The 17167-nt window shown below is 35.6% G+C and overlaps 1 protein-coding gene across 2 annotated transcripts in view; it reads left to right on the forward strand.

The window, feature by feature from the left end:
- FLVCR2 (FLVCR choline and putative heme transporter 2) overlaps window positions 1-17167 on the forward strand; it is a 54594-nt gene that overhangs the window by 33556 nt on the left and 3871 nt on the right. Inside the window, exons 4-10 of one of the 2 annotated variants that reach the window (XM_087951949.1) lie at window positions 6013-6080; window positions 7563-7666; window positions 10658-10768; window positions 11138-11243; window positions 11687-11798; window positions 12949-13004; window positions 15270-15364. In XM_087951949.1, the coding sequence (XP_087808075.1) occupies window positions 6013-6080; window positions 7563-7666; window positions 10658-10768; window positions 11138-11243; window positions 11687-11798; window positions 12949-13004; window positions 15270-15350 (638 nt within the window). In that variant the 3' untranslated portion in view covers window positions 15351-15364. The remainder of the gene's footprint in view (window positions 1-6012; window positions 6081-7562; window positions 7667-10657; window positions 10769-11137; window positions 11244-11686; window positions 11799-12948; window positions 13005-15269; window positions 15365-17167) is intronic. The other variant, XM_087951950.1, reaches the window with a different exon arrangement.

Here is a 17167-nt window from a genome sequence, read left to right on the forward strand (position 1 = left end):
GAAAAAATGGAAGATATTACATGTATATGTCCTCTGGCGCAGTGGTTAGAGTGCAGTACTGCAAGCTACTTCTACAGCCAGCTACCTACAATTTGGCAGTTCAAATCCCACCAGGCTCAAGGTTGACTCAGCCTTCTATCCTTCCAAGATGGGTAAAATTAGGACCCAAATTGTTGGGGGCAATATGCTGACTCTGTAAACCACTTAGAGAGGGCTGTAAAACACTATAAAGCGGTATATAAGTCTAAGTGCTAGTGCTATTGCTATGAAGGAAGGAAAAATGTAGGCTACATATATAAAATGGGATTCTTGACTTGGAATTGTAACAACTGAGAAGGACTTACTTGAGATCATTGATAACAAACTGAACATCAGCCAACCCTATGAGAACTGCTAGAACAAGAATTTTATCATAGCACATTCAAACTTTATTCTGCTCTACTTTGCACTGGTGAGACCACAGCTGGAGTACTGTGTGCAGTTCTGTGCACTATATTTCTAGAAGGATATTGACAGGTTAGAAGAGATTCAGAGAAGGGCAAAAAGATGATGCAAGGCATTGAATATATACCCTATAATGATAGCATGAGAAAACTTGAGGTGTTTGCTTTGGAGAAAAGAAGGCTTAGGAGAAGCTTGGCATCAGTGTTCAGATTTTATCAGGGTATCATAGAGAAGTTGTTCATGAACTATTTTCCACAGAAACTAAAACCAGAACTAAATGGGTTTAAGTAGCAAATAGCTAGATTTTGTTTAAATAGAAAGGAAAAAATCTTGATGGTTAGTTCCATATAAGATTCTCTTCTATTGGATCTATACCTCAGTCCATTTATGGAAGTTTAAAAGAAAGATTGAGAGCCAGTTTTTGAACATGGGTTAATTCCCTGTCTTATATTGCAGAGGTCTGGATTAGATGCTCTTTTGCCCTTATAATAATTCTTTAATTCTATAATTCTTCCAGTCTCAGCCAATCCTCTCCCAGAGGCAGTTTCTGGGAGTTTACAAGCAGGAAGTTATTAGAAATTTGCACGGGAGTTTGCCTGGGGAATTTGGTTGGGGGAAGCTTTAAATAAGGTGGTCAGTGAGAGAAATATTGTGATCTGCAAGGTGATTGTGGTATTCAATGGTTGTTTGATGACCCAAACTACATAAGCTTCTGATTGGAAAAGAAAGTGGGAGGTGAATAAAGAATTTCTACATTACAGTGCTAGGAAAAAAGATGATTTTTGGCAGGGCACCTGAAATTCCAGGAGAGTACGTAAATAAAGAGAACATCTAGAACCAGAAAAACTCCCTTTCAAAGAGGCAAACTTGTGGGGGCAAGAAATATAAATATCAGGTTGCATTCAGTGCTAAAAATGTTCAAGACTGGTATCAATAAAGGAGAATATGTATAGCTCACAGTTGAAATGAGGGGTCCTTAATTCTCTCTGAGCTTGGGGTTTTTTTTTTTTTTTTGCAGATGTTTCATTACCCAAACTAGGTAACATCATAAAGAATGGGGTTTACTTTCAGTTTATATTCTAATGGCTTGCTCTGTCAGTGTTGTGGGTATTGAAACACCCAGGATTATGGATCTCATACATGTCTGCCTAACCACATACTTCCAATTTGATGGACAAACTTACCAACAAATTAAAGGTACCTCTATGGGACCACTGCCTTCAGGATTTATTTATTTTATTTTTATTTATTTATTTGATTTGCCAATTGTTTACAAGATAATAAGTATAAATGTATACATAGTTGTGAATACATGAAATGGGTACATATAAGAAAAATAAAAGAATAAGAGAAACAATAGGACAGGGACGGTAGGCACGTTGGTGCGCTTATGCACGCCCCCTACAGACCTCTTAGGAAAGGGGTGAGGTCAATAGTAGACAGTCTAAGGTTAAAGTTTTTGGGGTTTGGGAAGAAACTACAGAGTCGGGTAAGTATTCCAGACATTGACCACTCTATTGCTGAAGTCGTATTTCCTGCAGTCGTATTTCCTGGAGGTCATTATGCAATGTCTAGAAGCCATGGTACTTCGACAAATACAACCCAAAATATGGATCAGATACACAGATGACACCTTCACATAATAAAAAAAGGACCAATTAGAGAACACCCACAAAACAATAACATTTTAAAAGGAATCCAGTTTACCAGAAAAGAAGAAAACAACAATTCACTACCTTTCTTGGGCATTGTGGTTTCTTAATCAACAGAAACCACAATGCAAACTGGAAACATAATTGTACAGAAATACCACCCACACCAACCAAGTGTTCCACTACCAAAGTAGAAACCAAACCTCCCACAAGAGAAGCAGCGTAAGAATTTTATTTAGATGAGCACAAACTCACTGCAGCATCTAGATGAGCAAAGATTAACTCCAAGATTAACATCCAACCCACAATCAAGTAAACAATGCCCCAATCAAGGAACTACCAAACAAGCCAACAGCCTAACCAAAGAACTTGCTGACACTGACAGAGCAAGCTACTAGAATATAAATTGAGAACAAACTCCATTCCTTACTACACAGATGATGTTACCTAGTGTGGGTAATAAAACGTCTACAACAAAGCAACCAAGCTCAGAGAGCACAAGGACCCCTAACTGGTACCTCTAGGGCAGGAGTGTCAAACTCACGTCATCATGGCGGTGTCACGTGACATATCGGGACTTTCTCCCCCTTCGCTAAACCAAGTGGGGGCGGGGCCAGCACGTGACACATCTGACTCGTGTGCCATGAATTTGACACCCCTGCTCTAGAGCACGGGTGTCAAACTTAATCACATCATGGCCCAGATTGTGATATATCGCGTCATTTTTTGCCTTTGTGAAGCCAGGTTGGGCATGACCTGCACATGACATATCTGGCCCTCAGGCCGCCAGTTTAACAGGCCTGCTCTAGAGCCTGATCCATAATCATCTGAACAAAACTTGATATGGAACATAGTGGAATAACATTTGGACCATAATAGACTGAAGAAACCATGAGTTGCTTGTTAGGTAGCTCTGTGCTGAGAGAAACTCAAGAGCTATGTGCTGACTGAAATAATAAAGTTGTGAGTGTATCAGTGTTGTCTTTCAAGTTTCTGTATCGTGGATGTGACAGAGAAATTACCAAAAATATTCCAGCCACTGACATTGTATCCTTTCCTTCTTGATTTATGTGAGACAGATGGCACAGTCAGATGAGACCTTGAAAAGATTTTCAGAGATGATGAGGCCTTGGCTAATGAAAATATAATGAGAATAATGTAACTTATCAATTCTAATTGAAGGCCACAGTGGAAGATAAAATAGGATTCCAGGAGTTAGCATTTGCCTCTATAGATAGCATTGCTGAAAATGACTTGGATTGTATGACAATGCATTAGTTATCTTCATGAAGGATTTCTGAAAAGATATAGGCTATATCTTACAAAGACTGGGAAGAAAATGTTTGCCAGACACTTTGCTAGTCTCATCAGGAGACCATTAAACTACAACAAAAGAAATAGGGTGGCAAAAACCCAGAACCAAATATGAAGCCAAGGACTGGGGTCAAGAAAGCAGAACATAAAAGAAGCAGAATAGCAGGGTAGGGACTTCGAGATGTGGAAAAATATAATAGACCAGCAGGTGACACACTTAATACCTTACACCAATACACAAAGTATGAGAGACAAATGGGAGATAACTCGTATTCATAACTAGTATTCCTAATCTGTCATAACAAATGAGAGAACTAGTATTCATAATTCAGGAAGAAAACTATTACTTTCTGAGCATCACTGGATTTTGGGGAATGATATTCATGATCAGCATATAAAACTGGAAGACTACAGTTTATTTAAAAAGGAACAAATTCAGGACAGGGGTAGGATGTTGGCTGTATGTAAAAGAAACTTGCAGAAATTTAGGAATTGGAGGATGGAAATCATGTTGGAAGTGTTTGGGTAAGAAGAAAAAGAGAAAGAAACACATGATTCCATCATGAGAATTTATTATAGATTGAAAGGGAGAAGATACGGAGGAGGTTTTTCTGCATCAGGATCTGTCTCCCAGACAGGCATACCGGGGTGATAAATGGAAGATTTCAGTTGTCTTGACATCTACTGGGAATCTAACTCTACCCAGAATTGAAAGCTCCACATTTTCCACCCTTATTGACAACTTTATTTTCTGCACTGATGTTACCTTTTTGGTTAATAAAATGCCTGTAAGTGAACAATCAAGCTCAGAGAGTTCCAAGGACTCCACAATTCTCCCATGGGCTATACATATATTCTTCTATTGAAACTTCAAATATCCAGGGCCTTTCAGAATTCCAAAGGGCCTCGGGGCAATACTGTACCTTTCTCATTGTGTCCTTTGATCTCCTTCACACAGCATTCGAAGTTGCAAATTTTTGCTGTGTGAACTGCAGTTGTTTCTGAATTCATATAACATGCTCATGGTTTACTTGCACAATTTGCTAAGCCAAAAACAGAGAAACAAGGTTATGGATAACATTCTGAGTGAATTTAGCTGTATTCACTCTACCTTTCTTTTTCTTCCATTATTATTGTTTCTTTGAAATCAGTGATTCGATAAATGGAAATTCAGGAACAGAAGAGTTCTACAATGCTGACATTATGTTTGGAATTATTTATACTTGGTCAGTTTTCTTCCCTTGTATGAAAAGTATCAGCTCTTCATTTTGAATATTGAATCTTATTTTGAAAAGGATGCCATTTGTATGTGGGTACAAACGAAGTTCCTGTTGCCCTTCTGAAAGGTTGCCTACATTTTTCTACTTTGCTGAGAGACAAAGATTGAATTCAAAAGGCTTTACTCTCAGGAAATTATGCATTGGATCATAGTCTCTCAGCATAACATTTTGCTTACTTAAACAATTTATTGTTAGGTAAATATGTGTACATCAATAGCCCAAGTCTCTCTTCTTCTTTCCCTTGGCTGCTGTTTTGCCCGTGCCTTCATTTTCCTAATACCATTTCCTTGAAAGAATAACAATAACAAATACTAACAAGCAAAGAGCAGTCCCTACTTTAAAAATTGAGTTGCATTGCACGAAAGTCACATAATACCCGCCATAAATTTGAGCATAACTATAGGATATTTTCCAGGGCTGATATGCTCAACCATCATGTCACTCCTTTTTCCACATATACAAAATGGGTCTATTGGTGGACAATAGATATTTGCAGAACAAATTTGGGCCTACAGAAGCTTTAGTCCAACATTAGTTTAAACTGTGCTTAGTTAAGGCACATGGAATCAGATAACAGATGAGGTCAGTGACTAGCATCTGCTTTTTGACCCTGCTGTGTTAACTTGGGTGAGGTTATTTATTTATTTAGCGTAGGATGAGAACATGACTTGGGTGAGGTGAGTTCTTTGGATTCATCTCTCTGTTTGAAAGTTCAACTTAGTCTTATCAGTAAAATGTATGAACATGAAATGTTTTTGCTGCAATGAAAATGCAACTGAATTTGAGGTGTTCAGCGTACTCGGAGTATAAATATCTATGTAGTTATACATACCATTTCATGTAAGACATAGGCTGAAATAGCATTGAAGTCCATTTTGCAATCTTTGATTCATTATCTTCTTGTTTGGTTTTTATTTTTTCTCCCACTCTGGGATTCTTCTTTCTCTTTAATGAGATAATGATTCCTGCATATCCCATTTGATGTCTTCTAATCGCCATTCCATTCATGTGCTTGAATATTATTATTGCTGGTTTTTTTCATAAACACAAGTCCACAATTACTGGAAAGTTTGTATGTGCACACATTCCTGAAGCTGAGTACCAGTGTTATGGAAGTGAGGATGCAAACCATATGTATGCATCAAGCTTCCATTAAATGCCAAAATCACAATACTGGAATAAATTCACAAGATTGTTTGGGGCAAATAATATTTTTTTTCATCCAAATATACAAATTCTATGTTCAAGAGTTCATTCCTTAGGCTGCAACATGTAGCAAAATTCAGAGCATGATGTAAATTCAGTATTTCTGTATCTTTCAGGCTTAAACACAGGTTGCTTTTATGCCCTCTCAACTTTGCTAAATCGCATGGTAATGCTGCATTATCCAGTAAGTAATTCTCTGTTGAGATATCATCATTCTGATTTGACACTGAAAATAGTAGTACTTTGTGTGGAGGTGTATTCTTTCCTTCCTTCCTTCCCTTGCAGCAATCTGATATTTAACTAATATGACAGAAGATTCTTTATATGAATCTCTATCTCAACTATGTTATCTGAAACGGAAGAGAAATGGTTGTAAAGCCAATTTGGATTCTGATTGGATTAGAACAAGATTCTGTTTAAATCTTCAGTGAAAACTGCAGATACTGTCTTAAAGTCCAGCAAGAGGAAGAGCAATAGCAGACAATATTTAAACCTTCTCATTTCTACTGTTATCTTTTGGCCATCCAGCTTCTCCCTTTTTGATTTCAGATTCTGCTGTTGGATATTTTGTCTCTGAAAAAAATCAAGAGCTAAATTTGAAGTCATGAGGGGAAGGCAAGGAAAATGCACTTGTACAAGAAAACCCTGATTAAATGGACTAATGGGGGAAAATAGTGTTAAGTAGAATATGTGTTAAGCCAGTAATATATTTTACAAATGCATATTTTCCATAGTTTATATATTTTATGCATGTGTGAAACAGGAATATACTTATTTTATATGTTATCATTTTAGATATGCATAGAATGGCAGATGGGATTTTACACATATCCAGGAATGTATAATGTATATTATACATTATACTTTAACCTTAGACTGTCTACTATTGACCTCACCCCTTTCCTAAGAGGTCTGTAGGGGGCGTGCATAAGCGCACCAACGTGCCTACCGTCCCTGTCCTATTGTTTCTCTTATTCTTTTATTTTTCTTATATGTAACCATTTCATGTATTCACAACTATGTATACATTTATACTTATTATCTTGTAAACAATTGGCAAATCAAATAAATAAATAAAATAAATAAATAAATAAAATAAATAATAAATAAATAAATATAGATAGATAACCAGTTCAGCTGAAGTCTGTTAAATCAAAATGTATGAAACTGCCACATTTCACAGGCTGTGCTACCCCCCCAATTTCATCTGCTTAACAATTCTATAAAACAGAGGTCTCCAACCTTGGCCACTTTAAGACTTGTAGACTTCAACTCCCAGTTTCTCTCAGCTTCTGGGTGAGGAACTCTGGGAGTTGAAGTCCACAAGTCTTAAAGTTGCCAAGGTTGGAGACCCCTGCTATAAAACCCATTCGGTTTGAACACCATAACTAGACTAAGAGTATGTTAATATCTGGCTGGGATGTGGCTCAGGTCCCAAAGACTGTGCTCTAACATTCTACCTGATGTATAGACTTGGGCCCTTTAGAATTTTCTAGCCGGGTGGAACTTTGCTGAGAACTCTGAGAGTTGAAGGCAACATATCTGAAGAGTGATCAAGCTGGGAAAAGCTGCACTATATTGTAGCACTGTGGCAATTTTATCCTGATTCTTTCCACTTCTCTTTTTCAAAAACCCTGATGATGTATGCATATATGTTTTGCTCCAGGGAGAGAATCTGAATGCTGGTCGAATTGGTCTCACCATTATTGTGGCTGGCATGTTTGGAGCATTGATTTCTGGCATCTGGTTGGACAGGACCAAAACATATAAGTAAGTGCTTTGTTGTACCTCTTTCCTCTCTCTGCTTCTTTGAAGAAGAGGTAGGCTTTTTCAGTGAGTAGATCAGGGGTATAGTGAAGGAGTCAACAACATTTTTTTGTTCTGGGGCTACGCTTTAATTTTTTGCCACTCAGTTTGGGGGCTGTAGGAGATGAGGATATTGATATAGTGGTATTACCAGAGTGAGTGGAGCCCAAATTTTCAAAGAATTAGGAATAAGGAATTAAATAAAATGGGTACCTAAAATCTTGGCTTAAGACACAATTTTTTTCATTCAAAATCCTTACCAATGAAGGATATAATTAACTTTAGAATTAAAAAATGTTATTTTCTCTACAAAGTTTAGAGCAGTTGTTTTTACATCATCTTTAAACAAGTAATTATATAACGTATATACTGTATAATAACTATGTATATAAAATCTTTAAACAAGTAACAATTTCATCTTTCTTTTTTTTCTTCTACATAGTACCTTGTCATTTGCTCTAAAGATGCAAAGAAAAAAAATTGTCCAATATGTTAAAATTTTTAAACCATCATCATTCAAACTTAATTGAGAAAAATTGCATCAGGAGCTGGCAGAAACAACAATATATTAAAAAAGATAATCTTTAATCCTTTTACATGATATCTCACAAATTAATTTCTAGTCTTCATCTGCTCTCAATTTTAATACCATAGTTTATCACTTTCTCTAAAATTGCAACAAAACTTCTTCCCATATCTTTATAAAAAATCTTTAATGCTTCATGATTGAATTCTACCAAGAAAAATCCATTAAAGCTTTTAGGAATAAAAATCACATATATTTTATCCATGTTTGAATTAGCCAAGTTTGTAAACCTTTGTTTTACTTTTAAAAGTCCTAATGTTTATTCCTTTTATCTAATGTCCCAAAAGCTGATTTATTTTCTTTCCCTCTTAATCTTTTCTCAGGAATTCCTTCATAACACATCTCTTTTGTAAATACAGCATAAGAAAACTGTTACTTTTTTGAGCTAAAATCCACATATCCAAGATACTTTTCTGATTTATTATTTGTGTCAGCTGGTTTCATCTGTAGCTCCTGTATTATGTCCTTAACAGTATCATTCTTGTATTCTGTTAATTTTGAATCCATATTCAAAACGCCCTGAGTTTTAGTTATATCCTTTTCTCTCTCTTTATTTTAAGCCAATTTTAGTACATCAGACAGTCTAAAGTGAAAGTTCTAGGTACATTGTTGTCAAATATACTTGCATTCTGAAACAGTTAAAATAATGTTTCCATTCTGTATTAACAAACCTTTTCCTTTAATTATAATATTTACTTCTTTCTGACTGGCTCTAGTAACCAGCTTTCAAATTCTCCTCTTATGTTCTTCCCAGCCTTTTTGGAACCAGGGACTATCAAGGGATTATCTTGCATACAACCTAGAACCTGTGCATGCACAGATGAAATTTCTCTCATTCAGCTGCCACTTGCGCGGCCTAGTTTCTAACAGGCCATGGACTGGTACCAGTCTGCAGCCTGGGGGTTGGGGACCTCTGATCTGGCACATTCCAGGCAGACAGTTTTTACATTTAAACTCAAAATCTTAACATATTGTTAATAAGATTTAAAAAAAAGTACAGGAAGTTTTCTTATAAGTATTTAAAAACCTATATGTTTTTAATTTACATAAAGCTTGTTTTGCTGCAGGTTGAAGGAAAATCACAATATAATGAAATGTTCTGAAGGTTCTAAATATACAAACACCAGTTTTTCCCATAGCTAAAAGTGAAATCCTCAGTCTGCCATTGCTTCCCCAGAAATCTGAGAAGAACTTTAATAATTGAACTATGTATGCTTCCTGCCTAATGTGCCTGTTTATTTGACCCTATAAATTGTGTACTTACCCTTAAATGAAAATTTGTTCCAAAATTGGCTGAAAGCAGATTTCTGATGACTATGTGGACAAATCCTTGATGTTTTATTTTCCTTAATATGCAAGCGCTTTATTACTGCATTCTCTCTGGGACATTTTTTCAACTTCAAGTTTACAATCTAGAATTTCTCAGTGGATTCCCATTGAAATATATGCTTTGCTTCTTTGAGATCAGGCTAGGTCACCCACTGTGATGTAAACATTTAACATCTCTAAAAGTTAACTCAACTGATTAATATCAACAAGAGTGCAACTACAGTGAGATAACTGCAAGAGAATAGGAAATATTGTTTTGTTGAAGAGAATCCTGAAGTTTACAGAAATATAAGAAATTTAAGGACAGAAAAAGAAATGGGACAAAAACTTGCTTTCCTCAATGCCTCAGTAGGCATACTCTGGGCAAAGACAACATTTTGGGATTGTTGGAAACATTGAGTTATTACAAAAAAACTATTTTGGAAAGACTTATTGAGATCAGTCAACTGACAAGATGCATGTAAAAAGTCCCATTTTTCAAATGACAGAGTTGTGAGGGTATTGTTAGCCTTTCAGCTTTTCATTTTGTCTGGATATATGTGCATACAAAACATACAAAACGGTTTAATCCGTTCATCATTTTATTTACTAAGAATGCCTGTTGAAACTATGTCCACAGAATTCTTGTAAATAAAAATAATGCTAGTTGCTGCTATTTTGCTTTATAGCATGTCAGCTTCCTGATTATTCAGAATTTAATGCAAAGACTACAAAAACAAGGCCAGGTAGAACAAGGAACATGGTGAAAGTTCACATTCTGATACAATACTATATTTGTAAAGAATGAAGAAATTTTCTAGCACTATTAAGTCTAATTTGATTTCTCTATTTAATTTTAGTCAGGTTAGACTTTCAATAAATGATAATAGAAAATAGATAAAAAGCGGTCCAGAGTTAATGACTGGGATGACACATAAATCTTTCAAAATGTATGTATATATTTGTGTTTATTGCAAGTTGGAACAATGATTTCATTGTTCTGGAGTTGGGGGTGATAAATTTGAATAAATACATTCTGAAAATGCTTTTGTTTGTTATAGACAGACAACTCTGGTTGTTTACATCATGTCATTTGTGGGTCTGGTTGTTTATACGTTTACCCTGGATCTAGGCCATATCTGGGTGGTCTTTATAACAGCTGGCGTACTCGGGTAAGTTCACACCTCCCTTTGGGTTACTTTTCTCTGTGAAAGTGTTTTGCTACTTTCTGTGCCCTTAAGATAAGTCTCCACTTGCTCTGCAGTGTGTAAGAAAGAAAGCGAAGCTACCAATAACCCTCTTCTCCCAAGGAGAACAATGAGATGTACATGGTAGCCATTGCAGGTTTTCTTGTTTCTGTTAAATGAGGATTCTAGAAGTGTAATTCTCATGACCCTTCCCATGTATTGGGAAGCAAGTGTATTTAGGCTTTTGAGATCTAAGAAAAATGAACTTGGAGTAGCATCATCTTTTTAAAACACCCAGGGCATGACATTACATAAGTGCTGAAGCTGAAGTGTTTCCTACATCTATTCTGACAGCTTTTTCATGACGGGTTACCTACCTCTGGGCTTTGAATTTGCAGCAGAGTTAACATATCCAGAATCTGAAGGAACATCGTCAGGCCTTCTTAATGTTTCCGCACAGGTTAGTTTGAGAAATGTAGCAAAGAGACATTTCTAGGTCCGGCTTTGCTATTCTGCAGGAATATAGCACCACCTGTTGATAAATCAAAATGTTCCATCATGTTCTGTTACCCAGCATAGTCTCCCTAAAATTGACTACTATTGCTTTCCAAACAAGTTTGAAGATGACAAAAATTATACTTCTCTTCCTTTTACAGTAATATAATTAAATACATCTGATGCATTTTACTAAATATAATTCTATAAGTTGTCAAAATATGAAATGTTCTAATAATTCTGACCTCATTTATAGTCAGACACTAGAAGTCATGTGGGGTGAGATAGTGAATTGATAGTGTTTTTTATTACTGTTGAGAACATCAGAAATAGGCAAAAGATTTTAGAACTGGTGAACAACTGTTTCTTGTTCAGTTCTTCTTTAATATCTCTGTTATCTTGTGCTAGGTTTTTGGAATAATTTTCACCATTAGCCAAGGACAGATCATTGATAACTTTGGGACTAAAGCTGGGAACATCTTCCTTTGCATCTTCCTGTTCATTGGTGCTATTATCACTGGTAACTACACTCTTCAAATGTTTTGTTACTTATTTCTGCAGGGTATGTGGATCATTTTTGCCTATAAACTTAACATGGTCAGCAACTACCTTACTAGTGAACTGTTAGTGTCTCTAGAAGAAATAGGCCTCTGCCAAAATTTGTCTGGTTTACAATTAGAAGTCAGGAATAAAGTTGATATCCCTTCTGTCATTGCTTAATTGAAGACATGGACCTGTTAAAACCTGTTGCCCACAAGGGTTCTAATTGAAATCCCTTTCTGAAGAAATCACCAGCCAAAAGGCTAAATGGAGTATGTTGTAATGCTTTATCCACTCATGGTCATATAAGGGCTTTTGAGGATTAAAAGAATTCCTGTTTAAGAAGGGATTGCTGGAGGAGATTTGGCAACTGTCCTCTACTTTGGTCACTGTCGCATTGAATTACAGTAATACACTCTATTTGAAATTGCCCTTGAAGAGTAGATGGAAACTCAAAGTGGTGTAAAATATAGCTGATAGAGTAGCTTTTCGGGCAAACTAGTGCAAATTTAGAGCATATTATAACTTTTGTAACGTTTCCACTTTTTTCCTAACCACAATTCAAAGTGCTAGTATACTATGGACAAATCCTTTAAGTAATATGCGTAAAGGCTATATGTTCACCTCCTCCTGTTTGAACTTACACCTGTGCCCTTTCGTGATGCAATTAGAGTAAAAAAAATTGATATTTTGGTTGTGGCAGCCATATTCTCAAACCTTTTCCTGAAGCACACTGATCCAACTGCTAGAGGAGTGATCTGTAATTTTCTATAAGTCATTCCTCTGAACCAGAAGTGGTTCAGATATTAGACTGCATGTTCCCTAGTTAGCACCCAACATGTTTACACTTGTTGTTTTCTATGTTTTAGTCTCCAACAGCAGGGTATTTGTAACTGACTTAAATGCCTTTTTTATATTTTTATTTTGATTCATCGTTTTGTGTTACCTGCATATTCTTAGGGGCCAAAATTAGAACTTTTGTAAAGAAGTTAGAATCATTATTTATTTCTCCATCATGATGATCAGTATGAATTATTTTGTTCTACATACTTCCTTAGAGTCCTATGCATCTATTCTGTGTCCTACCTATTGAGTTATTAAGTTTGAATTGCCTTTTCATTATGCTTTAGCTTTCATCAAACCTGATCTCCGAAGACAACAGGCCAATCTGGATAATGAACAAGCTGTGAGTAAAATAAAATATAACCTGTAATTTATGTCCACTATCTCCAGTTATATTGCTGTTTTCACAATGAGTAATTAGGATATCTCAGGAGTATAGGAAGTATACTGCTTGAGGAAGTATCTCAGATGGCTTGAATGTGACAGGTACGTCTTCTGAAATTGAGTGGGGCTCAGTTTTCTTTAAGATAGCAGATCATAGCCTGTGTTCATTTTTCCTACTGTCCAGCTACAAGGCCCAAGCAAAATGCAGATAATTTTTCAGTATAAGGGTATGCATGCATCCATAGTATAGTGATACATATTTCATGTAACAAATATATGAAACATATATGTAAGAAGGATGGTCAAGTGGTAGACTGAGAAAGTTGCAATTGGAAGGAATTCATAAGATTCTCAGAAAAAGGGGACATTTTTAGAGGAAAACATGTATAAAGCTGATATGGATGTAATGAGGTAAGAATGGTATGCACAGATAGAGAATATGAACAAGTATAGTGAATTATATTGGTATACTTTAGATTTAGCTTTATTGCCTTTTATTTTTATTTTTCATGCTTTAATTTTTTTGGCTTAATATTTCTTATTCCTTTTTGCACTTTACATAATATTGCTATCCCAAAAGGAAATAATGCAATGGCGCACGCACACGCACACACACAGAGCTCTCTTTTTATAGAAGTATAGTCCTAAATTAAATAAGAATTACCCCAGATTTTAATGGACGTAAGGATACACTTGAGAAAAAGCAAAAAAGAGGAAGGACTGGCTGGAGGGACTATAAAAACTAGAAAGCAAGTAATAAATATTCAAATAAATGATGCCACATTAATGTGGAGAAAAGGATGGAGAAAAGAAAGGCATAAATTGGCCAAAGCCTCTGTCGCTAGGCTATGAAATGTGGATGTTAAATTCACAACTTCAGTGACTGAAGCATGCCTGGATTTTTCAATCATAATAGTCCGTAAGAAAAACATCTATAGCCCACATTTCTTACGGCAATTGTAGCCCTGCTGTCTCTGCGAAGATATTGATTCATTATTCGTGAAGTCATGGTATTAATCATGGCTTGTTATATATTGCTTTCTTTCCTTCCTCACAAGAAAAGTAACATCTTTGAGAGTAAAAGACTTTTGGATAAATAAATCATTTCTAATTTTGCTGACTTTTGGGAAAAAAAGTTGAAGGCGAAGTCTCTCCAAAGTCGATGAAATTGTCCCCAGAACACCATTATCATATTACAATTGACCAGCTTATTTTGCAGCTGTGGTATAAGTGCTTCTATCCATGCCCATTCAAATCTCTGCTATTTTATTACACCTGTTCAGATTGAGGATAATGTGTGTGGACATATAGCTCTCATTCTGAATTTGCTTTGTTTACCTTAAGTGATATTATTACAGCATTGTTCACTTTATGTGATGTTATCACAGTTTGGTTAGCATGGAATGGTAACACACTGACCATATCAGCATAACAAGAGGAATTAGTATTTTGAATGAAAAGCTAAAACTAGATAATATTGGAGCAAGAGTTGCTTTAGTTTCATTGCAAAACAGATTGGGAATTGTTGGAGGCTAATCTGTTCCAACTTAGTCATATTTGACATGGGAGAGGGAGCAAACATGGATTCTTAATTATTTTCTCCAAATTAATGTATTTAACAAAAAGGTCAGAAAACAGTATTTCTTACTTTCTCTGGTGGTAGTCAGGGCACTACAGAAAATAGCCATGTTCCATGATAGAGGCATAAGTGAATGTGTGCTGTTGGGCTTTGAGAAGGCTTATTCTAGGCAAGGTCAATCATGTTGTGCACATAGCTCTTACCTAGGTTTAGGATATTTCAAAAGCGATGATGGAAAATGTAAATGTAAGAATAATGGGGGAGACAGGTTATACAAATCACATGAAAAAGTGAAAAACATGTGTGCTTTGTAGAGGATCTGTTTTGTTCAATTTGAAAATTTAATTTTTACATTGGAGGTTCAATATATGAACATTTAGCATAGTTCTGGAGAGAATGAAATATCTCCGTATGAGATGCTTCTCATATGGGGAGGCATCCCAGAGTCAAAGGTTGCTGCTGCCTTGGAAAAAGTAGGCTTGGAAAGCCAAACATCATACTATATAGTGTTTTTGATGATCCATCCCGAAGCTGAGGTGCTCTTTAATTCCATTTTTATCTGCTTATGAAAGGATAGCTGGTGAAACACCATCTTTTTGTTCCATTCTACCCTTCATGGGATTGTGACGTTTGGCTGTTTTGCAGAGACTCCAAAGCAGTAACATTCAGATAATGAATTATGGATTTTGTACCTTATCCCCATCATTTCCCATCCTTGCTCAGTAATTGACAAACCAAAGGTAGGAGAATCATATTAACCTACTTAATCAATTGCTTGTGTGAGGCTGCAGTAGCACCAACCCAGTGACACATGCTAGAACTATTATGGGAAAACTATACTAAAACTGTAATACTGAAGATACATTCTGTGAAAAATTATCCTAACTGTTCACCAGAACTGATAGGATAAACATTGTGGGGTTTTTAAAAATGTTTTTTAAAGTTTTTATCCACATCTGAATATTTTTTAGATTATTATGTGCTTTTAATTCTTTTGTATGTCACCCAGAGTCATCCATTCTGTAAAGGCAGGTGACTATATTTGCTAAATTCAGTAAATGAATGAACAAATGGCAGGAAAAAAAGGGCATGGATTTATATCCTAAAACAATTTTTTCCTAAGATTTTTTTTCTGGAGTTAACTTTTTTTCATTTACAGTATATTAAAATTTCATTTTGATTACATCTACCTTAAAAATTCATTATCTGTACATACTGTTTGCAAAAATGTAGAGCCACTGTAAATCTCATGGTTCTTGAAGCACTGAAGTATATTTAAAAGACAAAAGTTGTTTTAACTTTATAGATGCCTTTTCATCCTAATTTCACCAGCAAATTTCAGGAAAGCCTTCAGCTAATGGATATTCAATGCAAATGAGATTCATTCAAAATGAGACCTTAGGAATGGATTTGGCTCCTAATGTAGTTTTAAACAAAGACTACAGTCTATGTAGTCTTTCTGTCTAGGAAGGAAATATTAAATCTTTCATATAAATCAGCCCCTGGACTGGTGTTTTTTTAAACTGCTGCAGCTCACAAAGCATTTTAATTCTTTCCTAAAAGAGATCTTCCTTACTCTGCTTAATACTGCATTTTGGACTTTTTGTGCTCTGGGCATGCTTAATTTGGTTAAACTGGATATTTCTTTGTCATAATTTGCTTTCCCTGGTCCATATTTGTATTCATTTTTCTTGCTCACGTATTCATTTTTCTTGCTCAAGTAGCAGTTCTTTACAGTAAGGGGGGAAAATTAAGATGTAAGCAATTGCTAATATTGGATTGAATTTCGAAGTAGTTAGCCAGAAGGTGGGGCTGGTGATGGAGAATGCTAGCTTTATTTCTGTACATTCTGCTTTCAAGTTCATTTTTGATTGGTGAAGTCGAAACTTGAACTCTCATATATCGTCAAGGTTGTATTTCTTCTGTTGTGGAAGATGAACAGTGAAATTGAGGACATGTGTCATCAGCATTATTTTTAGTGCTGTTTTTTTTTTTAAACAAAATAAAGCTTATAAATATGGCTACTGTCTCAGGGTGCAATGCTCACTTAAAGTGAAAATGTAAAGCTTTTTAAAAATAAAATTTTGGCTTAATGTTCTCCTAGAGTGCTAGTTGTAGATAATATTTTCTGTTTTGAAAATGAACTTTTTTGCAAAGTAAGAAAGCTATTTTATTTTTCCTGCCTTAAAGCTTGATATTCCATAGGGAGGGCCAGAAAAGAATCCCTTTATGTATTTGTTTCTAGGAATAGTAAAATATTGTCTAAATAATATGTATGCCAGCACCATAGGTCAGTGGCTTAATGATTTCTATTTTTCATGAATAAAAGTGAATATTATTAGACTGTTTTTTGATCTCAAAGATTCAGAGAGACTGGGATATACTGTACCTACTCAGCAAAATGTGTCACTTTAAATTATAATAGAAGCAAAGAGTATCAATGTGGCTTAGGGTTGTCTTAACGCATAGGCTTGATGGGCACTTGCCCGGCCCCAGGAGCATAGGGGCCCCATACTAATCTGTGTATGTTAACCCTTCAATGC

This window comes from Notechis scutatus, chromosome 1 (assembly GCF_049901735.1).
Source record: "Notechis scutatus isolate UNSWTSFEM ecotype Mainland chromosome 1, rNotScu1.2, whole genome shotgun sequence".
NCBI classification, from domain to species: Eukaryota; Metazoa; Chordata; class Lepidosauria; order Squamata; family Elapidae; genus Notechis; species Notechis scutatus.